Below are 26489 nucleotides of genomic sequence, written 5' to 3' on the forward strand. Positions count from 1 at the left end.
AGGATCCATTTGCCATCCAGACAAAAAAAAAAACAAAACAAAGTGGAGGCCTCCAATGTGTTAGAAAATTAACAGAGACACCCCTGTGAAACTCCAGAAGGGAGTTAGGTTGTGTTCCTCTAAAAAACTGACAAGGTCAATAGGCCCATTAAAGTGCCTCTGTAGCAATGCATGCAGCATGGGTAACAGACAGGAAAGGATGGAAGCCTCTGTGCACCTGGAAAGCTATGTTTTAATTGCTACCACTGAGATTTGGTAGGACAAATTGTTTGACTGGAGCACTGCACTTGATGGCTATAAACTCTTCAGAAAGCAGAGGTAAGGAAGAAGGGGTAGAGGAGTTGCCTTCTATGTAAAAAAATTGATTGACTGGAGAGACCTGTCTTTGAAAACAAGTGCTGAATGGATTGAGACTGTTTGGGTAAAAATAAGGGAAAAGCCAACAAAGGAAACCTCGTGGTTGGTGTTTGCTACAGGCTGCCCGATCAAGGTGAGGACGTCAATTAGGCATTTTTGCTTCAACTGCAAGAAGAATCATGCTCACAAGCTCTGATCCTCCTGGAGGACTTCAACCACCCTGACACCAGCAATCTCTCTTCTCACAACCTGAACCTCAAGGTTTGTATCCAAGACAGGGGGAAGCAGTCCCTCCCATCATAGGAGAAGATCGGATTTGTGACCACCTAAGAAACCTGAGCATACATAAATCCATAAGACCACACAAGATGAGTGCCAGGGTCCTGAGGGAATTTGCTGATGTGGTTGCTAAGCCATTCTCCATTGTATTTGAGAAGTTATGTCAGTCAGACCACATCCCTGATGACTGGAACAAAGGAAACATTGTGCCCATTTTTAAAAAATGTTTAAAGGACCACCCTGGGAACTACCAACCAGTAGACCTCACCTCTGTGTCCAGTAAGGTCATGGGACAGATCCTCCAGGAAGATATATTGAGGCATATGGATAACAGAGAGGAGATTAGCACAGCCAGCATGGCTTCACTGAAGAAAAATTGTGCATGATCATTTTAGTGGTCTTCTACAATGGAGTGACTACATCAGTGGAAAAGGAAAGAGCTACAGATGTAATCTACCTGGACTTCTGTAAGGCCTTGTGTGTTTAGACACTTCCCAGGAAACAGGGCTTCAGCACATGAAGTGGTTGCTCTGGAAGGCAAACATAAATAACAAATGCCCACCATTCTTCTGCCCTCCTTTAGTTTTTATATTTAAGCTGACATTTTATGGTATGGAATATCCCTTTGGTTAATCTAGGTCAGTTGACCTGGTTGTGTCCCCTCCCAGGATCTTGCCCACTCCCAGTCCCTTGATGGGGGGGAGGATGTTGAGGAAACAGCGCTGATGTTGTGCGAGCACTGCTCAGCAGCAGCCAAAACACTGTTGTGTTATCAACACCTTTCCAACTCCCAATGCAAAACTCAGCACTGGGAGGGTTGCTATGGGAAAATGAATTCCAGTTCAGTTGGACCCAATACACGTTTGACCACCCTTAGAGTAAAAAAAAAAAAAAAAAATTTCTTAGAAACTATGCTAAGGCACATGGAAGACAGGGAGGTGATTTGGGACAGTCAGCATGGCGTCCCCAAGAGCAAGTACTGCCTGACCAACCTAGTGGTCTTTTATGATGGAGTGACTCTATCAGTGAACAAGGGAAGGACTACAGAGGTCATTTATTTGGACTTCTGTAATGATGCCTTTCCACTGGCTCTAAAATCATGAGCCAGACACAAGGTGATAAAAAGGGGTTGCCTTTATAAGGATCCTTTGGTGCACAAGTCGCCAGCTGGAAAACACTGAAGATGCACACACAGCATAACGCATATACAATTTTTATAGGTTTTGCAAATTTGCATATCTGACAAGAATCCCCAATTAGAAGCATAATTGGTGAGGTAATTCCCCCCCCAGTTCAACCCTATTTCAAATTCCTCCTCCTCTAGATAGGGACTAAACTCTGTTTATGAAAATGTGTCTTGAAGAGTTGGTTTCAACCTTGGTTCCCAGGAAGAACCAAGATAGGAAAGGAGCCTTGGACCCCCAGCTTGGAGCCTCTGGAATGTGTTGTATTTCTGCCTATCAGGCTAGGGAAAAATACTGGAACTAACTGCAAATACAATAATAGGTTAGAGAGATATAAATATATGTATAAAGAATACAGAGAATATATTAGAAAACAAAAGGCAAATAATCAATTTGACATTAGTAAAGCTCTTGACAAGCCCTCTCTAAACTGGAGAGATGGATTCAGTGGGTGGACTGTTAGGTGGATAAAGAATTGGTTGGATAGTTGCATCCAAAGGATAGTTATCAGTGTCTTGGAGTCCTGATGGACATCAGTGATAAGTGGTATCCCTCAGGGGTCCATATTGGGACCAGTGTTAGTATCTTCATCAATGGCATAGACAAAGGGATCAAGTACACCCTCAGCAGAACTGCAGATGACATCAAGATGAGTGGTGCAGTTGACACAAGTGAAGAATGGGATGCCATCCAGAGGAACCTGGACAAGCTTGAGAATCAGGCTGATGAGAACCTCATAAGATTTAACAAGACCAAGTGCTGGTGCTGCACCTGGGTACAGGCAAACTTTAGTGTTAATATAGACTGGGGGATGAACTGATCAAGAGCAGCCCTGCTGAGAAGGACTTGAGGGTGCTGGTGGATGAGAGAATGGACATGAGCTGGTAATGTGTGCTTGCAACCCAGAAAACCAACTCTGTCCTTGGGTTGCATCAAAAGCAGTGTGGCCAGAAAGTCGAGGGAGGTGATTCTGCTCATTTACTCCACTCTTATGAGATTGTTTTGGATCAAGTGAGAGCTTTAGACAAGCCCTGCCTTAGACTCAGATTTTTGTCAGTAGGTCTACTTAAGTGACCCTCACTTAAATCACTCTGGTTCGAAAGTTCTTAAGAATGGTTGCTTAGGTCTATTGTAAAATGAGTTATTTATTAAATAGATATGAGGTAACAGACAAAAGGCCTTAAACAGAGTTACTTACTACACAGTATAAACTAAAAGAAACACTAGTAGATTACAGTAATTTCACGACCATAAAACGCACCGGACTATAAGGCGCACCCTCCAGGAGTCGGTAAATTTCGCAACTTTGTAGATCATATAAGGCGCACTGGACTATAAGGCGCACTTTTTTTTTGCAGCGAAGATCCGCACCGCGCAGAACAAAGTAACTAATTAGTAACGGAATCCCACGATCGTGGAGTTTACTGGCATGTGCTCAAATTGGAAACATTTTAACAGATTGGTGTAGCCTTTAAACGCAACCCCAGGTGCCCGCTCCGTGCCACGGGCCCCGGCACTCCCGCCTGTCCCCGGCACCGACTGATGCGGTTAGCAGCTCCTGGCTACCACCAAGCGGCCATGGGTCCCAACTTCTCCTGCCCGGCGGCCGCAGTTGCCGCGGGCCCAGGCACTCCCGCCCAGCGCTGACTGGCGCAGCTCAGCTTGCGGCTCGGCAGCCACGGCTGCTGGCGGTTCCTTCACCCCACGCCCGGGCTACTGCCACCGGCAGTTCCTCGTTCTCCCCACGCCCGACGCTGCCCAGTGACTCCTCATTTTCCCCACGCCCAGGCTGCGGTCGGTGCCACTGCCGCTTGGTGGCTCCTCATTCACCCCGCGCCCAGGCCGCAACCAGCGTTGCCTGGCGGTTCCTCGTTCTCCCCGGGCCCCGACCTCCGGGGGCCCTCCGGCTGCCGCCCTAGGGATGGACGCTGAGGATCCGCTGTGCTGGAGGTTGGAGAGGAAAAAAGAGACTCTGGGCCTTCCTGGGAGCAGTGCCAGGTGAATCTCTCAAAAGCAGGTTGCTTCCAGTGTTGCTGTCCTCCCCCACCAACCCAACTGCTTCCTTCCCCTCACACACAGGCAGGTCGGAGGGACCGGGCTAGGACCGGGCACACCCCCGGTGTGCCCACTCCTCCCCTCTCCGAACCCTCGGTACCCCTCCCGGCCAGCCCCGGGCTATGTGCCGCAACCCTGCCCTCCAGGGACAGGCATCTCGCACCCCGCAGACGCCCATGGACAAGCAGACTCCTCCCATAGTGGGAGAGGCACCTGGAAAGACGCTTTCCCCTCTCAGGAACAGGGTCCGCCCGGCCCAGGTCGTGTCACTTCCCCCGGTTCATGCAAGGGCAGAGGCTTCTCCATGCGGTCCCCAGGGCCTGCAACCTCGCTGCCTTCGGGAATCCCCACGGACACGCATGGAGCTGGCGGGGGATGTCAATCAGCATGTACTTACTGACCACCTGGATCTTTCTAACAGTCCTGCAAGTTTCTCCTAAAGCGGGGAGACGTTAGGGTGAGATTTAGTGGCACTTGCACCAGAAGAAGGGTGGGAGTGATGTGTAGGGGAGATATAGTCTCCCACAGTCACCTCTCTCTCTCCATCCCCGGTTGTCCTGTGTCTCCCCTCCCCCCCGTGCATCTGGTCTGGCTGGGTTCAGCAGAGCAGGCTGTGGGCAGCCCCTCGGCGGAGGTTGTGTGAATGGAGGATCATCCTGGTTGACTCCTCCTCCCCTGCAAGCGCCTCTATTTGAGCTTTGCAAAGTTGCGGGCGAACAGGTATCTGAGGTGAGAGGTGAGGCATGCGTGTCGACTGCGTCCCCCCCCCAGCTCGGACAGGCGGACATTCGTACAGACAGACACACGCACACCCGTGGACACACAGACACGCACACCGCGTCCTGCCCTGCTCTGCGAGCGGGTGTGAGCCCGGAGGTGATCCTGGAGAACAACCTTTGCCTGTCGCTGCTACCAGCTCCCGCAGGACTGGACCCGGGGAGCTGCGTCGTGGAGCAAACTTCTCCCAAAGGGCTGAGCTCGCTAGTCTGGTGCCTGCAGCCGGAGCCGGCCTCCAGCTTGGCGGACAGGGACCAGGTGTCTTGGAACAAGTGTGGCCTGAAGGGAGACTGGCTGGACTGGGAGACTGTGCTGACCGCGACCTCCCTGACCTCACCTGCCCCTATCGGCTGCGGCTCCGCTGCCCCCAGCACGGCGGCCCCACCTGCCCCTATCAGCTATGACCCCACCGACCCTGGCACCACGGCCCCGCGGGGCTGCCCTCGGCTAGGGCTGCCCACGGCTCGGGGCCGCCCTCGGCTCAGGGGCGGCGTGGGGCGGGGCCACCCTTGGTTCGGGGCCGCGCGGGGCCACCCGCTCCCTCCCTCCCCGCGTGGCTCCTGCTGACTGGGGGCTACCTGGTCCCACCCCCCCCTTGCAGAAGTGCAGCTTGTACTCCGGAGCGGTTTATATATGAACGATATTCAGAAATTTTCCAACCTGGAAGTGAGACCCCGCTCCGAGCCGAACTGGAGCCCACGCAATCCCTGTAGCGGGACGGCGCCGCCGATCTGAGCCCGTGATAATTCTCTGTATTTTTTTGGTGTTTTCAGTCTTGTGCGGCTGTGCGGTTCCCCACCTGCCTGCCTGCCTGGCCACCCGTGCGGCTGCGAGGCTCCCCACCCACCCACATGACTGCCCGGCTCTCCGACCACCCGACTCCCCGCCTGTGTGGCTCCCTGCCTGCCCACATGGCTGCCCAGCTCCCCGCCTGCCCCGCGGCTGCCCGGCTGCTTTCCCGCCCGGTTGCCCGCCTACCTGCGCGGCTGTGCAGCTGCCCAGCTGAGTGACTATTTAAAGGCAATGCAGATTCGTTGGAAATGCTTGTAAAATGACCACACTATTGTTCATATCTTTTTCCGCTTGTTAATAAAACTTGCAGGGTACATTGCCGCAGCTATTGTCTGTATCTTTTTTTGCTTGGAAATAATTTTTCCAATGTCGACACCTGCCAGTAAACCCCACGATCCTGTGATTCTGTTACTAATTGGCAACTTTGTGAAAGTTCGCTGTGAACGAAAGTGCGGCTTATAATCAGGTGCGGCTTATATATTGACGAAGACCTAAACGTTGCTGACACCCAGACATGCGGTTTATAATCAGGTGTGGTTTATAATCGTGAAATTACTGTAACTTACTACCGAATTGACAATAGTGTACGCAGAGTCTGTTCACTCAGCTGCCAGAAGACTAACCCAAAACTCACGGTAGGAGAAAATAGTAGGAGATGGGACTCTGCAGTAGTGGCAAATTCTTCCCACAGTGACAGCAGCCTGTCTCCCCTCTGATCCCGCGATCAGGAGAGAGCTCTAAGCTGAGCCCAGCCCCTCACCCCCAGCCAAAATGTCTAGGTATCTCTGCCCTTCCCAAGAGAAAACCCCCCTGGCTAAGGGGTTGCAGTCAGTTGCACCCCTTCCCCCCACCTTGGACACTTCTTTTCTCTCTCTTAAGCAACAGTCATTAATATCTCTCAGCAAAAAAATGGGAGAAAATTCCCTGGGAGAAAAAGAAAAAAAAAAAGAAAAAAATCCTAACCTCCCACAAAGATTAACAGTTTAATGAGGCACAAATGCTTAATAGTTGGAAAGAATTGTGTAAACTTGCTGCTATTGCTTTGACTTTTGTACTCCCTTCACAAATCCTCTCACAAATTGTAGTTCTATTTTAGTTTTTCCTAATTTTTCATAATAACACTTTACATATTGCTGTCCAATTTAAAATTTAACTCAGCTGAGTAAACTGAATGTCTTAAAATACAAATGAGCTCAGAATTTCAAGCTTCACCCAGAGAATTTCAGTGAATTTGGAATCAAAGCAAAGCATTTATAGGACTCTTGTATATAGGACCCTCTTGGTTGACATTTTTTTTGGTCATGTTTGCAGTTTTGTAATGTACACAGTTGTGGTTTTACCCCAGCCAGAAGCTAAGTACCACACAACTGTTCATTTACTCCTCCCTCCCTGCAGTGGGATGGGGAAGAGAATTGGGAAAAAATATTTGACAGTTGGACTTGACAATTGTTGAGGTTGTCAGTTGGACTTGATGATCTTAAAGGTCTTTTTCAACCTTGATGATTCTATAATTCAGTGATTCTATGAATAGTAAACCTCATGGGTTGAAATGAAGAAAGTTTACTAAGATAAAAAAAGAGAAAAAATAGAACATGCAAAACAAATTATGCAAAATGCAATGGTTCACTGATACGCAGAAAAGACTCTATAACTCGTGAGAAATGAGAGTTATAAAATAGGTATGCATTTATTCAACGCTGAGGTGCACGGAGATAATTCCTCCTGTTATAGGTAATAAACGAATCAAGCCGAATTAAGAATGATTAAAGAAACAATTTTTATTTCACGACCGAAATACGGTCCTCGATAGCCACAATCAAAAAGGACAACACTGAGCCCAGTGTCGGTGCTGGGTGAACACACACACTGATCCGAACTCTATCACTTTGGATCCCCCTGTGTTCACAAATGCCGTCTTGGTCAGTCCTGGTTTTCTACAGTTTTTCTAACCTGGAGCAAAGGTCCTCCTTTTCTGTCATGGTTTCACATATTCATGTAGCCTCCTTTCTCTGCATTGGACTGGACAAAACCATTTCTGGGAAGTGATGAATTTTGATGAGTGCCGATTTTGGTTTACGGGAACCAGGTATTGAGATGTAGTTTTCCTGAAGACCCTGGTTATCTTGATTGAAGATACTTATCGAGTGCTCATTGCTTGGGTGTTTCCTGGACTGTCTCCGTAAGGAGTCACCCCTGTTTGGAGACGATTCTATTAACTTGCTAATCCCAGTTTTGTCAGCAGTTGCAGTGTTGGAATTCTGTGAGGTAAACCTTCCTCCTTGCTGCAGCTAATGTTCTAAAGTTTCTTTATTAATTTCTTTATTTATATGAACATGATTTATCTTACATAAATCACAAATTAACATGAATTATTTTACAACATATATTACACTCCCAAAGTATGCACACCAAAACTTCAGACTACTGCTCTATTTATTCCCTAAAAGCTTAGGATTACACAATATGCCTAATAAATATTCATGTCTTAGCTAGAATACGTATAAACTACGTATATGATCTATCTTGTTCTATCTAAAAAATATAAGCAATATTCTTACTGGAGTCCTGTTTTGTCTAAGCATGGTCTCCCAACGAGCTTCTGGAGCCTCTATTGAAAACATTAATATGTTTTTTAACCTTCACTAGAACTTGTTCTTCTACTCTGGCATCTGAACCTTTTACTTACTAAAAGCACTATAGCTCGCACTAAAACTTACTGACTTACTGACTTTCTTATTTACTTACTTATCCTAAAACTTAAACTTACACTTAAACTTATGCTTAATCTTCTACTTAAACTTCCATTCTATGTGTGGGTGGCTTGATATACTTCAATCCATGCAAGGGCTTTAATTCAATCCCTGCACTCTGGCTTCTCCCTGAGGGATTCAGGCAGGCTCTTGTCTCACTGACTCCAACAGGTGACCACCCAAAAAGTGTATCTCACCAGTGATGAATTGTGTCCTGTTTCAACCTCTGTATAATGTTGTGTATCCTTTTTGTATCATGATAGACAGTAACTAGAGGTTTTTGTCCATTTTCTCATATCTCTTTCAAGATATTAGTCAGGTCTTGATGTTTGGTCAGTTGTCTTACCATTGTAATGCTTATTCCAATAGGTGTAGGTAATAATTTGCGATACATTGTGTAATTAGATCTTATCAGCTGGTGGGATACAAAGGGTGCAAAATACGACAAGTCGCATCGACCAATCTCAACAAAGTGGCAAATACAAAAATTAGAGTGATTGTAATCAGACAAAATGTCCTGGTTTCAAAGACAAGTATTTGCCGAGAAAGACAGGAATCCCTCCCTGGGATGAAGAGTGCAGATTCCCTCCCTCCAATTTGTTATAATTTGGAAATTAAGGGGGTCTCAGGCAAAGGTATGGGTTTAGGAGTAACAGTTCTTTACTAATATATCTACAAGACAAACAAAACCAACATCAACTATGAAAATTAGCGACAAAACAAAAAAAACCAGTAACTTAACTCCAGTCCTTTTTGGCCACAGACACTGTCTTCCTGAGCTCAGTACTGGTGGTGGGGGCAGGGCAGGTCCCATGGAGCCCTGCGGAGGGTTGGGGTTATGGCTGCAGAGTTCCCGGTGGGAGAAGGATGGAGAAGGACTTCCCCTGCTCACCGTGTGGGTTGTGGCACTCGGCTGGGTGCCCAGAGGTGACAAGCTGAGCGGGAAAGCGGTAGTGCAGTGTCCCATAGCAGAGAAACCTGACTCCTAGAGTTGGGATGGTGCGAGGTGAAGGCCAGCAGCTCCCTAGACATCTTCCTCCGACCACATGTCACGGTCTGCACAACCTGAACGGAGGTCGTGATGGTTCATTTGACCACGGGGTGCAAAGGACAACAGCAAGAGACTAAGGTTTTGTTCAGCAGCAAGCAGCAAAGCAATTTATTGAGGGCCAACAATTCAGTTTTGGGGTAATGGTGAGAAGGAGAGAGATAAAAGGGTGACGAAGAGAGGGAGAGAGAGAGAGAAATTCAGAGACAGAGAGACAGAAAGAATAGGGAGGAATAGCTACCAACAGATGGGATGTCCTCGGACCATCTGGCGATGTCTTCCATCCGTGGGGAGAAAGAAGTCTCAAAGGTCTCTTTGGAGAGTAATAATTTTATAGTCCATTTCAAGGTGAGGGGCCACTGACCAAAAGGTGGGGAGATTTATGGACTATTGTGTTCAGAGGACCATGGTTTCAAGAATCAGGTGCAGAAAGTACGGCTGTTCTAACCCCGTACCTGCCCGAGTCCATTGTACCGTGACAGTACAGCACACACACCTCTACACAGTCCCTTGGTGAGCATCCACCTTGACCAGACCAGAACTCCTGCCCAAAGTGAGAGATGGGGTCCAGGGGTCTCCAGGGTCTCAGTCTCTGACGATGATTGTGAGGCAGAATCAGGCAATCTTCGGACCGACCCTTACACCTCGTCGACAAGCAAGACAGCCGACGAGCCAGACAACCCCACCCCACCTATCTCTTTGTCCCTAGAGATCATGAGCTGGGTGCAGCCCAACAAGCTTTCTTAGCATAATAAGGGGGAAAATTCCGCAGCAAGAAAAAAGTAGGGGAACAGACCCCCAACCCAAAGTTACATAATTGTTATTATCTATTTCTATAAAAGCGCAAGCAGTTCTTAGGCATACACAACCTTGCCCGATATATACAAGTGTAATCTTTTAGATAGTATTTGGATGAATTTCAAAGTGACAGACTCCTTGTTCAGTGTCCAGACATATATCTTGGGCATTGATTGTATTACCGTCGCAAATAAATCCTTACTGTTCTAGGGTAATACAAGATTCTAGGTTTACAGTTTGTCATTTCTCATTCACTTTTTGGACCCACGTTCTATATTCCGAGGGGTGGAGCACTGTCCCCTCATGGTTTAATCTGAGTGTTATAATGGGGTGAATTACATGAATTGTGGCATTACGGATAGTAAGCACAAAGGCAGCAACCACATTATCAATGGGTTCATAGGTGAAATTCACCAGGGTCCACCACGATTGGAATTTTTTTTCAAAATCTGTGACATTGTCCCAAACTGCCTGTTGAATTTCAATTGGGAAAGTTCCTTTATTTCCTTCCCTTATGATCAAAGAAGTTATTGATTGTATCCATAACTGTGCTTGTATACAGCTGAGAGCTAAAGACACATTGTCTTGAACCACATGAGGCGCATCTATTATTAATTTGTGGTCTTTTCCCATTTTGGTAACATCTTTGAAATCTGTCGTTGGTTAGTTCCTAACACTAATAGGGATGACTGTAGGGTTTGTTCTAGTTTAATCAAATCACTAGTTGTCATTGCCAGCTTATTCATTAATATTTCTAAATCAATTCCATTTAAAACCCCCAGTCCTCTTCCTAATATCCCAGTAAGATCTCTTTTACTCCTGAAATGTGCCTACTTCTGTAGTCATGTCATCCATCCCTTAAGGATGTGTCTAGGAAAGAAGTGCAGACTGGTTGAACTTCTGAGATATTAATTTGCATTAGCAATTCAACACGTTTGAGAGACCACTCTGGATTAAACAATAATTGCTGTTGACCCATGTTTCTAATTACATATGGACTGACTTCATAGATTTTAGGTTCCAGCTTGGGTGACGGGGTCTGGGATTGAGGACCTATAGTTAATTTAGTTGTTGCAATGGACTCAGTTGTCATAGAAATGGCATTTTTTTTTAATTTAAATGTGAATCCCATAGTATCCGGGTCCCAAAGACAAATCACCATAACAGTCTGTGTTAGAGTAAAATTATGCCAAGAGTCTAATTCTTCTGGACAACTGCATATTTCCTCTACAGTAGCAGTTGAAATACAGATTTCACGTACTTCCTCATGGGTAGTCCCATTAATCATTTGGCACCCTACCCTTATGACCTCTCCTGTAGTTTCTGGAACTGTCCATCCTTCCCACAACTTCGACTTTATATATTGCCAATCATTCTTTTCGTATATCTCTTTCCCATGTATGACCACAATTGATAAGTTCAGGTCTTTAACTACTTGCCAGTCTCCCATGTAACCAGTGACTCGGTAAAAGGCTTTGGACCAAGGTCATTCAATATGTTTCTGGCTAGAAGTACTTTCTAATTCTTGAACCAAAATTACAAACAGAACAATTTTCTTAATTAAATTCTTAAAAGTTTCTGATTGAAATGTACTCATTTTGCTCGGGTGAATTTTAGCTTTAGTTCATCGCCCGATATTACTTTCCAGGGAGCTTCTGGAGCTTTATTCACTCGAGTACGATGTATCCAAGCACTCTGTTCCTTGATCTTAATAGCAGTGAAGGTGGTGAGAAGCACTTGGTATGGTTCTTCCCACTGTGGTTTCAAGGTTTTTTTCTGTAGGAAACTTAACATACACATAATCTCCAAGTTGTATGTCATACACTGGTCCATCAAACCCTACACTTTGAGTTCCAGCCACATGTTTTTCTATTTCTCTGACTTGTTTACTTAAAGCCACCATATATGCAGTCAGTGTTTCTTCCCTGACCTGGGTAGACATTCCCTTTTGGACCCCATATGGTCTCCCATAAAGTATTTCAAAAGGGCTTAACTTTTCTTTGGTTCTAGGTTTAGTCCGAATTCACAGCAGTGCTAGCGGGAGAGCTTGGGGCCAGGGCAAATTAGCTTCCTGCCCTAGCCTTACAATCTGTTGTTTGATTAAATGATTAATTTTCTCCACTTGTCCACTTGACTGAGGGTGATATGGAGTGTGGAGTTTCCAATTTATGTCTGAATGTTGGCTGGTCTGCTGCACTATTTTTGAAATAAAGTGCAATCCTCTATCTGAGGACATGGTGGCTGGAACTCCAAAGCGTGGTATTATCTCTTGTAACAGTACCTTTGTTACCTCTAGAGTTTTTGCAGTCCTGGTGGGGAAAGCCTCTGACCATCCTGAAAAGGTATCTGTTAGCACCAACAAATAACAACATTCCCCTTTTCTTGGAAGCTCTGAAAAATCAATTTACCATTGTTGCCCAGGCCCCTGATCTTTTCCAATTTTGCCAAGTTTTGGTTTGGGGGTGTTTTTGGGTTTAGTCTGGAGGCAAAGATCACACTGCCGTGTCACTTGTATGACAGTGGCATATAATTTCCTTGCAACAATTCTTTCAATTAAGTAGTTATACAAGGCCTCTATTCCCCAGTGTGTTTTCTGTTGCTCTTCCTTTACCAGTGACCACAATAAATTACAGGGGATGACAAACCTCCCTTTTCCTTTTTTAGTAACAGCCCATCCCTCTTGGTTATATTTCCCTCTTTGACTTTTAATTAGTTGCCTATCCTCTTTATTATATACTGGCTTACCTTCAAGGGAAATCTGTCCATCTGGAATCAAGGCTCCCTCAGTTGCTACCTCACCTTTTGCTGTTTCTTTTGCCTCTCTGTCCGCCAGCTCATTTCTTTCTGCCAATTCTGAACTCACCTTCTGGTGTGCCTTAATATGCGTGATTGCTACCTTCTCAGGTAGTTGAACTGCTTCTAGTAGTTGTATTATTTCCTGTGCATGTTTGATGCTTTTCCCTTGTGAATTCAACAGTCCTCTTTCCTTCCAAATGGCTCCATGTGCGTGTACAATCCCAAATGCATATCTTGAGTCTGTATAGATGTTTATTTTCTTTCTTTTTGCCATTTCCAAGGCATGGGTTAGAGCAATTATCTCCGCCTTTTGTGCAGAGGTACCTACTGGTAAAGGTCCTGATTCTATTACTCTTTGCAGGTGGTAACTGCATACCCAGCATCTCGCTTTCCACTGATGATGTAACTACTCCCATCCATGAATCAGGTTTCTGCATAATCAAGTGGGGTGTCCTTCAGGTCTGGATGGCTGGAGTAGGTGGCTTCGATGGTTTCCAGGCAGTTGTGGTGTACCAGTTGCCCTTGGTTTCCACTAAGGAAAGAAACTAGGTTGACAATGTTAGTTACCACTATGTCTACATTGTCCTGTTCTGCTATAATGGTTTGGTATTTCAGGAATCTCTGTGGGGAAAACCAATGGTCACCTTTCACTTCCAGAACTGTGGACACTGTGTGAGACACTAGCACAGTAATTTTCTGGCCCAAGGGGAATTTGCATGCTTCCTGGATATTTAGCACAACTGCTGGTACAGTTCAGAGGCATCCTGGACAGCCCTTGGCCATCACATCTAGCTGCTTAGAAAAGTAAGCAACCGTCCTTTGATATGGGCCTAGATCTTGGGCTAGTATCCTTAGGGCAATTTCTTGTTTTTCATGGGAAAATAGGAAGAATGGTTTACTTACATCTTGCAGTCCCAGAACTGGGACCAACATAAGAGCCTTCTTAAGTTGGTCGAAGGCTTGTGTGACCTCTTTTGTCCACTGAAAGTCCCTGTTACCAGTTGTAATGAGTGATTTACCAAAATATGAGTATTGGTCTAGTACCGATACTCAACTGTGACAGACAAAACACTCTCTAACAATTTAAAGTTAAAAAGGGTATGTTTATTCAGTGCTGGGCAGCAGCGTGGGGTAGCCCCCTAATACACACTGCGAGATTACAGGTGGTCACAGAGTCTATTTATTGACAAAAGGTATAAATAAATGCATATTCATAATACCAGCCCCTCCCATCCCTTACTTCCTATGGTAATTAGCTTGAATGGCTATTAAGCATGCGTGGTTGGTTTCTTGAATTAAGTCTGGGGTCGTTTTTGTGGGGAGGGGTCCTAAAAGGAGGAAGTAAGGTGAGTCTTCCTTGCCCTGAACTTTCGACCCTTTTCTATTAATGACAATACAAATGATTTCTGGGGATATTCCAATTTTTTAAAGAATGGGTTTCTGGTTGCGATTGTTCGTGCTTCTTCAGGCCTGTTTATGAGTTTTGTCTTTTCCCATTGTAAGCACAGCTGAGTAAACATGAGATTACAGACGATCAATCAATTATTTAACTAAAATCTTAATTTTTCTAAGATTAGTGTTTCATGAGAGCATACAGAGGTTTTACAAGTACAGTAATTTCATGACTATAAGGCGCACCCTTTTGACTAACATTTTGGCCTGAAACCGGAAGTGCACCTTATAGTCCAGTGCACCTTATATAATGTACAAAGTTGCGAAATTTGCCAAACTGGAAGTGAGAGATGCGAGGGGGGGCGGTACTGAGTAGAGATGGGGGGGCGGCTGTGGACGGTCCCAGGTGTTGGGAGCAGAGCGGGGAGGGAGGCGGGGGGCGGCCCCAAGCGTCAGGAGCAGCGCTAGCAGGGAGGTGGGGGGTGGCCCCAAACGCTGGGAGCAGTGCTAGCAGGTAGGCGGGGGGCGGGAGCAGCTCTGGCAGGGAGGCAGGGGGCGAGAACAGCGCTGGCAGGGAGGCGGGGGGCGACCCCAGGCACCGGGAGCAGTGCTGACAGGGAGGCGAGGGGCAGCCTCAAGCGCTGGGAGCATCGTGGGCAGGGAGGCGGGGATTGCACCAAGCGCCAGGAGCAGAGCTAGCAGGGAGGTGGGGGCGGTCCCAGGCACCAGGAGCAGCGTGGGCAGGGAGGCGTTACTACTTGGTTACTTTGTGTCGCGCGGTATGGATCCTCGCTGCAAAAAAAAAGTGCGCCTTATAGTCCGGTGCGCCTTATGGTCGTGAAATTACTGTAGTCCATAATTATAGATCCACAATCTGCACCACCCTGTCATTCCTAGATTGTCTCAGGTTTCGGGGTTTGGCATACTGCTTCTTTACAATTTTGCCCCAATGTCTGTTGTCCAGCAGTGATCTTGTATCCCAGGTAGATCACTTTCTGTTTCACTACCTGACCCTTCTTCTTTGATACCCTGTACCCCTGGAGTCCTGGAAAATTTAGGAGGCTTACCGTCCAGGCCACTCATGTTTCTTCTGTCTAGGTGGCTATTAGGAGGCCATCTACGTACTGCAACAGCCTTCCTTCTCCTGGTGGGGCTTCCCAACCCTCCAGGTCCTTTGCAAGTTGCTCTCTGAACAAGATGGGGGAGTTCTTAAAGCCTTGAGGTAACCGTATCCAAGTGAGTTGTGTTTTTCACCCACTCTTAGGGCTTTGCCATTCAAAGGCAAAAATTTTCTGGCTTGCTTTGTGGAGAGGGAGGCAAAAGAAGGCATCTTTCAAATCTAAAATGGTAAACCAGGTTAGCTCAGGTGTTAAACATGTTAATAGAATATATGGGTTGGCCACTACAGGGTAAAGATCTTCAGTTATCTTATTGATAGCTGGTAGATCTTGTACTACTCGATATGAGCCATCAGGTTTTCGAACAGGTAGAATGTGAGTGTTAAAATCAGATTGACACTCTTTTAACAATCCTAATTGCAGAAAGTTCTCAATTATTGGGCCAATTCCTTCTCTATCTTCCTTTTTCAAGGGGTACTGTTTAACTCTGAGTGGCTGTTTTCCTTCCTTTAGTTTGATTAATATAGGAGGTGCATTTCTCACCCTCCCTGAAGTATCAGAGGTCCATACTCCAGGAAATACTTGGTTCATTATTTCTTCACTAATTTTCCCTTCAGTTTCAATCATTGTTAGCATTAAACTTAACACTTCTACATATTTTTTGATAATTTCCTTCCAGAGTAATCTCCCCATTGTCTTTAAATGTAATGGTTGTAATTTGGTTGCTTGTAATTGTGCCAATAAATCCCTCCCCAGGAGCGGATCTGGGGAGTTGGGCATATACAGAAACTTATGAATGCCCCACTGTTTTCCATATTTCTACTTTAAAGGCGTACAGAAATATGCTTTCTCCGTTTTGCCAGTTGACCTTTTTACCACTATATGCTTATCCTTCACAGGTATTTAAGCTTCATTTAATACTGAATATGTTGCCCCCGTGTAAACCAAAAATTCCACCTCTTACTCTTCTTCCCCCAACTTCATTTTTATAACCAGTGGATCTGTTGGGGAAAGATTCACTGGTCTTCTTCAGTCTTCTTTCACATGTGTGACTATCACCCCTTTCTTTCCTTGGTTCCCCTTTCCCTGGCGCCTTCGTTCTGGGCACTGATTTTTCCAGTTACCAAATTTTCTGCAAATTGCACACTGGTCTCGGCCCAGCCGGGGTGGTCCCTGCCTGCGCGTTCCTTGTCTGTCCCTCCCTTTCTCCTCTTTTACAACTGCTACTAGTTTCCTCACTCCTTGCTTATATCCCTCTTCTTGGTTACTAAAAACTCTCCATGTTTCATCTAAGAGGACTTCTAAATTCCTCCCATCCAGTCCCCAGAGTTTTTGAAGTTTACGTCTGATGTCTCCTGTAGACTGTCCTAAAAACAAATTCACCAGTTGTTGTATTCCTATCTCAGACCCAGGGTCCAATGATGTATGGCAATGCATTGCGTCCCTTAAGCAATCCAGGAATTTGGGTGGAGACTCAGAATGACCCTGTTTGATTGCATATAAAGCTGACAAATTTATTGTTTTAGGAATAGCTGTCTCGATTCCTCTTACTATCCACTCCTGGTAGTTTTCTAGCTCCTTCATTTCTGCTGTTCTATCTGGGTTCCATTTTGGATCTTGGAGTGGAAAGTACTCTTTTACATCTTCTTGTTGGGCTCTATAGAACTCCTCTGCCAAATCTCCAGCCTATTTCAAAACTTGCTGTTTCTCTGTTTCAGTTAGAGCATCCAGCAGTAAGTGCATATCATTCCAATCAGGATTATGCTGTTTTATCATCTACTGTAAATATTTGGCAGTGTTTACTGGATCACTGCGATAATTCTTAGCAACCTTTTCCCATGCCTCCAGATCAATAGTTGAGAAGTGTACCTTAACCAGCATTCTTTCCCCTTCTGGCCCTACTGCCTGCTGTAGAGGTGCTTGCACTGTTTGTTTTCTAGTTCTGGATGAAATTGGGCTACTAGGGGCTGTTTAAGGGGGTGTTCCTTCTGAGAGCCCATCCTCCTCCTGTCTCCTAGGGGGAGGTTTAAATAGATGTGTTAGATCTTGTTCTTGTGTGGTTGTGAGATAGACTTTATTCAGATTTTATGCATCTCTGGTCGATGCTGCAGGTGGAGTAGCACTGCTTTAGTTTACCTTTATTAGCCGCCTTATAATCCTTCTCAAGGGCTAATATGAGAGGATTGGAGGGGAGTCTAATCCCACAATATCTCTGCCACTCTGAGTGATCCCTAAGAGAAAAAAATCATATCCTCATAGGAAACCTCGTCCCACTTCCCTTCTCAAAAACATTACAGTAATTTCACGATTACAAGCCGCACTGACGATAAGCGGTATCTCCCGGTGTCGGCAACATTTCGTTCTTTGTCCATACATAAGCCACACCTGATTATAAGCCGCTCTGTCGTTCGCAGCGAGGACCCGCGTGCAACAGAGTTGCCAATTAGTAACAGAATCGCAGGATTGCGGGGTTTACTGGCTCGACTTGGGGCTACTGACGGGACCAGGAGGCCCAGCTTGGCTCTACCACTTGACAGGGCCGCTCGGGGCCTGCCACCACTGCTGCCAGGCTCACTTGTCCCGGCCCGGCGCTACCCCACAGTGGCAGGCGGGGACGGAACCCACCGACACCCACAGCGGTGGCGGCAGGCAGGGGCGGGAGCCTCTCGCCTTCCCCCCGGGCTGCGGACCGGCAGGAGGGAGCCCCTGCCTCCCCCCCGAGTCATGGGGATTGCAGCATGGAGCCCCCCGCCTCTTCCCCGGGATGTGCTACCTGAAGGAGGGAGCCCCCCACCTCCCCCTCCCGCACTGCCAGCACGGAGCCCACCTCCACCCGCTGCGCAACAGAGTAACCAATTTGTAACAATCGCGCAATCTCCTCAGCTGCACTTCCTGGGTTGGAAATTTCAGAAAATTTTTCACATATTAACCACTCCTGAGTGTAAGCTGCATTTCTGGGGTGGGAGCAAAATTTTAGTCAAAAAGGTGCGACTTATAATCATGAATTTACTGTAACTATAACAAGATGTTATAATCCAAAGTTCCAGTAGGTGACCATCTTACTCCATCATCTAATTTATATAGCGGCCACCACTGGTCACATTACTTCAAAAGTGTTTTCTTGTCCTCCATACTTCTTACACCTGTTGTCTCTCTCCAATGGGGTAAAACACACCCTAGTGGACTAGCCTTAGATACCTCTTTACTGTTTCTCGTCCCCATATTGAGACTCTCAATATCTTTTTTTTTTTTTCTTAAACTTCTTTTCTGCCTTTATCTAGGGATGTCCTGGGATCCGAATAGATCGGGCACACTCAGTCCTAGTTATTTCTGGAGGTTTTTCTAACACTGTGAACGTGAGGGTAGCCTCGTCCGTAACACAGTACCCTAAGTTCACAAATTTCCAGGAGTCGAACCCAAACCACTCAAGGAGAAGGACTCCTTTTGTTCATTAGGCAAAATATACACACACACACACGCAATGTCCCTTATGCAGTGCCCCTCATGCCGCAACCAATCAGCACTCACTGCACACCGCACTCACTCCAGTCACTGCAGTTGCCCTGGAAAATGGCTGAAATGCCTTCACTCACATTATTCAAATGTAGCGCGAGAACACAACACGTCCAGACCTCGGCAAAATAACACTAATAAAACAGACATTCACTCGACCCACCTCCAGGGTCACTGGCAACCACTCTAAAAGTCAGAGAATCTCCCCCCGCTGGCCCCCCTAGTCTGTATCCCTCCTAGTCGGCATCCCTCCACTGGTCTCTCAGCGGGACCGGTGGCTGCTTGCGAACTCAGACCTTACTTACACAGGATGTCTATGCCCATGCGCAAAGACGTCTCAATGCGACTTACTGGCTGCCCTCCCCCCCAGCCAAGCGTACAATTTACAGGCTCCTTAAATTCGATACATAGCGTTTATCCGCAAACCAGTAGGTTGTTGTGTCTCTCGTAGAGCGAGACGAGTCACCGAGTCCCTCCAGGGAAATCCTGAGGTGCACCTCAGGGAGTCCGCTCCCTGCCCTGCTCCCACAACCAGACAGAGGACTCCTGGCTGACGTTTGCCAACTGATACACGGAAAAGACTATAACTCATGAGAAATGAGAGTTATAAAGTAGGTATGCATTTATTCAGCCCTGAGGTGCATGGGGATAATTCCTCCCAAAGCATGCACACTGAAACTTCAGACTACTGCTCTATTTATTCCCTAAAAGTTTAGGATTACACAATACGCCTAATACATATTCATTTCCTAGCCCCACCTAGTCCCACCTACCCTCGCTTCGTATTAAAATGAGCCAAAAGTCCTTTTGCGCTTTGTGCCTCTCCAATTCAGGGGTCGTCGGGGGTCTCTGACGAAGGTTTCCAAACTCTTCATCGCATTTGAACTTTTCAACTTTGTCTCTGGAGCATGTGTCTTAGCCCTTTGGGCATATTCCAGACCTTGAGATTAGTTCTTGCTGGTTTAAGGTGTTGTAACCATGTACCCCTCACCCTGTTTGCAAGTTCTGGCTCCGTTTATCACAAAGCAGTCTGCCTCTCCTCCTGATTTTTGCAAGCATAGTAAATGTCAGGCATTCCTCATTGTCTTGGTTTTTGATGAACTATGCCTTGCTTCTCAATTCCCTGTCTCATCACCACTTGCTGACTGATGCCCAGCCCATCCCTGAGCTGTGATTCCAGCCCCCTGGTAAACTTCTCCCAGTTTATATACTGGGCATGACATCATAGAATGTTAAGAGTTGGGAGAAACCTTAAAGATCATCTAGTCCCAAGTCTCCTGCCATGGGCAGAGACACCATCCACTAGATCAGATTGCTCAAGGCCTTATCCAACCTGGTCTTGAACACTGCCGGGGTTGGGGCATCTATGACCTCCCTGGGCAACCTGTTCCAGTGCCTCACCACCTTCATAGTAAAGAATTTCTTTCTTATGCCTAACCTAAATTTCCCCTCTTTCAATTTGTACCCATTTCTTCTTGTCCTATCACTACAGTTCCTGATGAAGTGTCCCTCTCCAACTTCCCTGCATGTCCCTTCAGATACTGGAAAGTTACTATGAGGTCTTCATGCAACCTTTTCTTCTCCAGGCTGAATAGCCCCAACTTTCTCAGTTGTGTTTGTAGGGAAGGTGTTCCAGTCCTCTTATCAACTTCATGACCTTCCTCTGGACTTGCTCCAACAGTTCCATGTCCTTCTTATGTCGGGGGCACCAGAACTGTACTCAGGACTCCAGATTGGCATCTTACAAGAGATGAGTAGAGGGGGAGAATCATCTCCTTCAACCTACTGCCAATTCTCCTTTTGATGCAGCCCAGGATGTGGTTGGCTTCCTGGGTTGTGAGCTCACACATGGAATATCCTTTTTGTCAGTTTGGGTCAGCTGTCCTGCCTGTGACCTCTCCTAGTTTCTTGTGCACCCCCAGCCTTCTTGCGGGTTGGACATGAGAAGCTGAAAAGTCCTTGACTTCGTATAAGCACTACATAGGAACAACTAAAACATCAGTGTGTTATCAACATTATTCTCATCCTAAATCCAAAACACAGCACTGTACCAACTTCTAGGAAGAAAATTACTTCTATTTCAGCTGAAAACAGTATACAAAATAAATGTCATATAAATAAAAATCCAACTTTGACTGGAGGATTTAAGAAATTACAACAGCTTTTAAAATTACTGTATAATATATTAATACTTGAATGAGATCTTCAATTTTTGTAATACTTTTCTCCATGCATCTTCAGATGGGGCAAAAAACATTCTCTGTTAAGTTTAATGAATACTTTTTTTAGCAGTGAGTCCAAGTTACAGTAATTTCACGAGTAAAATTTGACTAAAATTTTGGTCCAAACCCGGAAGTGCGTCTTATACCCCTGAGCACCTTATATATGGACAAAGTTTGGAAATTTACTAACCTGGAAGTGCAAGCCCACAGCAGCCCCAAGACGAGACGAGCCTACTCGGCCCCAGCAGCGGCGGGGCAGCGTCGAGCCTAGCCCGCCCGGCCCCAAGTCAAGCCAGTAAACCCTGCAATCGTGCAATTCCGTTACTAATTTGTTACTTTGTTGCGTGTGGATCCTTGCTGCAAAAAAAAGTGTGCCTTATACGCTGGTGTGCCTTATATATGGACAAAATTCGTAAATTTGCCAACACTCGGAACTGCGCCTTATCATCCGGTGCACCTTATACTCATGAAATTACTGTAATTACCTAGTACTTTGACATATGAAATGTTATTTTGTGTAGATGCGGGGTTTTTTTGCCAATCCTGTTAAGTCTGGTTATAGCAACTGTACACTCTTTTTTACAATGATGTTTCCCTCACTTAAACAATTCAAATAAATAACTACTACTTCTTTTATTTTCTTTTCCTGAAGTCGAACAACTTATCCTTACACGGAAACCCAGATGTATAACCAAAACACTGGGGGAAATTACTTCGAAGGAAGTTCTGCACAGGCAACTACAGTGGTCTCCTCTCATAGTATGGTGGGCACCGGAGGGATTCAGATGGGTGTTGCAGGAGGACAGCTCATTAGCAACTCGGGAGGAACCTATCTGATTGGCAATTCAATGGAAAATTCTGGTCATTCAGTGACTCATACAACATGGGCCTCCCCGGCTACAGTAAGTACTTCAGAATTATGTTAAATCTTCGGGGATATTTCTTAATCACTATGATGTTCTGGCATACTGACATGTTTCTGTAGCAAAAGCATATTATGTTGGCAGAATCAATAATACATGGGTTTGTATTGCAAATATTTACATTTAGTTTCATTCTGTACATGTAAATAGTATAGTGTTGTCATGGTTTAATCCCAGCTGGCAACTAAGCACCACACAGACACTCACTCTCACCCAGCAGGATGGAGGAGAGAATCAGAAGAATAAAAAGAAGAAAACTTGTGGGTTGACATAAAAACAGTGTAACAATTTTAAAATGGAAAAAATTGTGATAATACTGATAGAAATAAAAAATTATAAGGAAAAGAAAAAAAATAACAAAGAGAATGCAAATAAAATCCAAGAAAGACAAGTGATGCAAATGAAAGCAATTGCTCATCAACTGACTGAACCAGTCCAGATGCCTAGTCAGTCCCCAAACAGTGTCCCCCCCTGCCAATGTCTCCCCTAGTTTTATTGCTGAGCGTGACATCATATGGTATGGAATATCCCTTTGGTCAGTTAGGGTTAGCTGTCTCAACTGTGTTCCCTCCTGACTTGTTGTCTAACCCCAGCCTATTCACTGGTGGGGCAGCATGAGAAGCAGAAAAGGCCTTTACTCTGTGTAAGCCCTGTTCATCAATAACTAAAACATCCCTGTGTTATCAACACTGTTTTCAGCACAAATCCAAAACACAGCCCCATACCAGTTACTGTGAAGAAAATTAACTCTATCCCAGCCAAAACCAGTGTAGTTCACTGGGGATGTTTGCATGCATAAGAATGTGGATGAGACTGAAAATCTTGCTACAACTTCCTTTCAGGTAGTTGTAGAGAGTGATAAGGTCTCCCCTGAGCATCCTCTTCTCCAGGTTAAACACCCCCAGCTCCCTCAGCCCTGCTCCTCATATGACTAACTCTCCAGACCCTTCATGAGCTTCCTTGTCCTTCTTTGCACCTCAACGTCTTTCCTATAGTGAGGAGCCCAAAACTGAACACAGTGTGGGCAGGGATATCTTACACTAGATCAGGTTGCTCAAAGACCTAATCAACCTGACCTCGAGCACTTCCAGGTATGGGGCATCCACAACTTCTCTGCGCAACCTGTTTCAGTGTCTCACCACCCTCATTGTAAACAGTTTCTTATGTCTAATCAAAACCTACCCACATTCAGTGTTCAATCCTTGCCCCTTGTCCTACTGCTACAGGCCCTACAAGAAAGTTTGTCCCTGTCTTATAAGCCCTCTAAGTGTTGAAAGACTACCTAGAGCCTTCTCTTCTCCAGGTTGAACATCTCCAACTCTCGGAATCTTTCCTCATAGGAAAGGTGTTCCAACCCTCTAATCATCTTTGTGTCCCTCCTCTGGAACTGCTCTAACAAGTCTTACTTGTGCTGGGGACCTCAGACCTGAATGCAGTACTCTAAGCAGAGTCTCACAAGAGAAAAGTAGGGAAGGAGAATCACCTCATTTGACCTGCTGGTCATGCTTCTTTTCATTCAACCCAGGATGTGATTGTCTTTCTGTGCTGAAAGTGCACATTGCCAGCTCATGGCCAATTATTTGTCCACCAGTGCATCCACAAGTCCTTCTTCACAGAGCTACCCTCAATCTGTTCATTCCCGAGTCTGTATTGATACTGGGGATTGCTCTTACCCAGGTGCAGTACTTTGCACTTGGCCTTGGGGAACTTCATGAGATTTGCATGGGCCCACTCCTCAAGCCTGTCAAGGTCCCTCTGGATGCTACATAGCAAACCAACTGAATCACTCAGTTTGGTGTCATCTGGAATCTTGTTGAAGGTTCACTCAATCCCACTGTGTGTTACATTGATGAAGATATTAAACAGTATTGGTCCCAGTATGAATCCCAGAGGGATACCACTAGTCACTGATCTCCATTTGGACATAGAGCCATTGACTGCAACTCTTCAGACATGGCCATCCAGACAGTTTCTTATCTCTCTAACAGTCTGTTGATCAAACCCATATCTCTCCAATTTAACAGTAACCAGAATGTTGGCAGTGTCTGTAATCACCTCCTTGTTTTCCATGTTTTGACATATGCAGAATCATGGAATGGGTAAGTTGGAAGGGACCACTGAAGGTTGACTAGTCCAACCTCTCTGCTCAAGCAAGGGCCCTAGAATACATTATTAATGATTGTATCCAGACAGTTCTTGACTATCTCCGGGGAAGGAGACTCCACAATCTCTCTGGGCAACCTGTTCCAATGTTCAGTCACCTGCACAGTAAAGTTCTTCCTAATGTTCAGTTGGAACTTCCTGTGTTCCAGTTTCTGCCTGTTGATTCTCATCTTATTGCTCGACACCACCAAGCAGAGCCTGGTCCCACCTCTTGGCATCCTCCCTTTAGATACTTATATACATTGGTAAGATCCCCTCAGTTGTCTCTTCTCCAAGCTGAACAGGCCCAACTTCCTGAACATTTACTCATAAGTGAGCTGTTCCAGTCCTCTAATCATCTTTATAGCCCTCTACTGGAGGGGCAGGATCACCTCCCTCCACCTGCTGGCAATGCTCTTCCCAATGCACTCTAGCATACCATTTGCCTTCTTGGCCACAAGGGCACTGCCAACTCATGGGGAACTTGTTGTCCACCAGGACTCCCAGGTCCTTCTCTGCAGAGCTGCTTTCCAACAGGTCATCCCCAGCCTGTACTGGTGCCTGGGGTTATTCCTTACCAGGTGCAAGACTGTGCACTCGCCTTTGTTGAATTTCAGAGTTCTTCTCGACCCATCTCTCCAGTCTGTTGAGATCCTTCTGAATGGCAGCATAGCACTCTGGAGTATCTGCCACTCCTCACAGTTTTGTATGGTCAGCAAACCTGTGGTGAAGGCACTCTATCCCTTCATCCAAATTATTGATAAATAAGCTAAATAATACTTGACTCAATACTTTTCAGGACAATGCATTTCATGATCTTACCAGACTGGAAGTGAGGCTGACTGATCGGTTTTTTCCAGGGTCCTACTTTTTGCCTTTTTTTAAAATGGATACAGTTTCCCTTTTTCCTTTCACCAGGGTCTTTCCTGACTGCCATGACAAATATAATGCAGAATGACTCGGCAACTGTATCAACCAATTCCCTCAGGACCCTGGCATGCATCTTGTTGGGTCCCATGGACTTGTGTGCACTCAGGTTCTTCTGATGGTCATGAACCAATCTTCTCCTATGACGGGAGGGACTTCTTACCTGCAGTTACTGCCTTGAGGTTCAGGGCTTGAGATATGTGGGAAGAGAGATTTTCATTGCAAAATTGAGGCAAAAAGAAATTGTTGAGTACCTAAGCCTTTTCCATGTCAGTTGTCACTGGTTCTCCTGTGCTATTTATCAGGTTGGAGAAGAAAGTACATTTTCTTTAATCTTTCTTTTCTGGTCAACATACCTGTAGAAGCCCTTCTCATTCTTCTCATCCCTTGCCAAATTCAGTGCCAGTTGTTCCTTAGCTTTCCTGATCCCATCTCTACACATTCGGGCAGCATCCCTATATTCTTTCCATGTTCCCATGTCCCTGGTTCCACAGCCTGTGCATTTCCTTCTCGTACTTTAGGTTTCACCAGGAGGTCCTTACTAGGTCATTCTGGTTTCCTGCCTTCCTTGCTTGATCTCTTGCATGTGGGAATCTAAGAATAATGTCCTTGAAGAGCTGCCAACTCTGTTCAGCTCCTTTATCCCTGAGGGCAGTTTCCCAGGGAGTCCCATTCACTAATTCCTTAAACAACTGAAATTTTGCTCTCTTAAAATTCAAAGTCGTGACTCAAGTCTTCACCTGACCCATATCCCTCAAGATTGTGAATTCCATCATGGCATGACCACTACAGCATGGGCTGACACCAATCTTGAGAACTCTAGTTCTTGACATCTGTAATGAATTTAAGACTCTTGATATATAGGGTTCAACTCATATAAGCAATAGTCAATTGAAACCTAAACAGTTCAGCTTAAACTGTGACATCAAACACATATTGTTTTAAATTTACTAGAAGATTTAAATAAACCAGGTAAACTAGAGCAACACACCAGTTCAATTTTTCTTGTTTTTTTACCTGGCACATTTAATTTTTAATATTAATTCTACCTGCACCATCATTTTATTTTTTCATACTTGTATAGACAATTTAAGAGATCACAATAATATGTAGCCAGAGTTGCTTCTTAATGTAATATTCATCAAATGTATTCAAATATTTTGAATTAATTTTGCATAATTTTCACATGAAGAGAAATGAACCAGGCATGGGCTTTTTATAACCTCTGACACTTTTGCCATATCAAGATTTAGTTCTGTTTCACTGTTTACAATAAACAACTTTATTTTGTTTTATTCACTGTCACTAATCAAATTATTACATTTTTGTAACTAGCAAATTAGTTGTAACTGATAAGATTTTAGCTCTTCCTGGTAATTCTACTAATACAGTGTAGCAATTTGAAATTATATCACA

At 45.4% G+C, this 26489-nt stretch overlaps 1 protein-coding gene across 1 annotated transcript in view; it reads left to right on the forward strand.

Annotated features, from left to right (window-relative positions):
* Positions 1–26489, forward strand: part of LOC117005100 (transcription factor RFX3-like) — a 272818-nt gene that overhangs the window by 116049 nt on the left and 130280 nt on the right. The window contains exon 4 of the mRNA XM_033076381.1: positions 21734–21983. Coding sequence (XP_032932272.1) covers positions 21734–21983 — 250 coding nt within the window. The remainder of the gene's footprint in view (positions 1–21733; positions 21984–26489) is intronic.

This window comes from Catharus ustulatus, chromosome W (genome assembly GCF_009819885.2).
Source record: "Catharus ustulatus isolate bCatUst1 chromosome W, bCatUst1.pri.v2, whole genome shotgun sequence".
Lineage (NCBI taxonomy): Eukaryota > Metazoa > Chordata > Aves > Passeriformes > Turdidae > Catharus > Catharus ustulatus.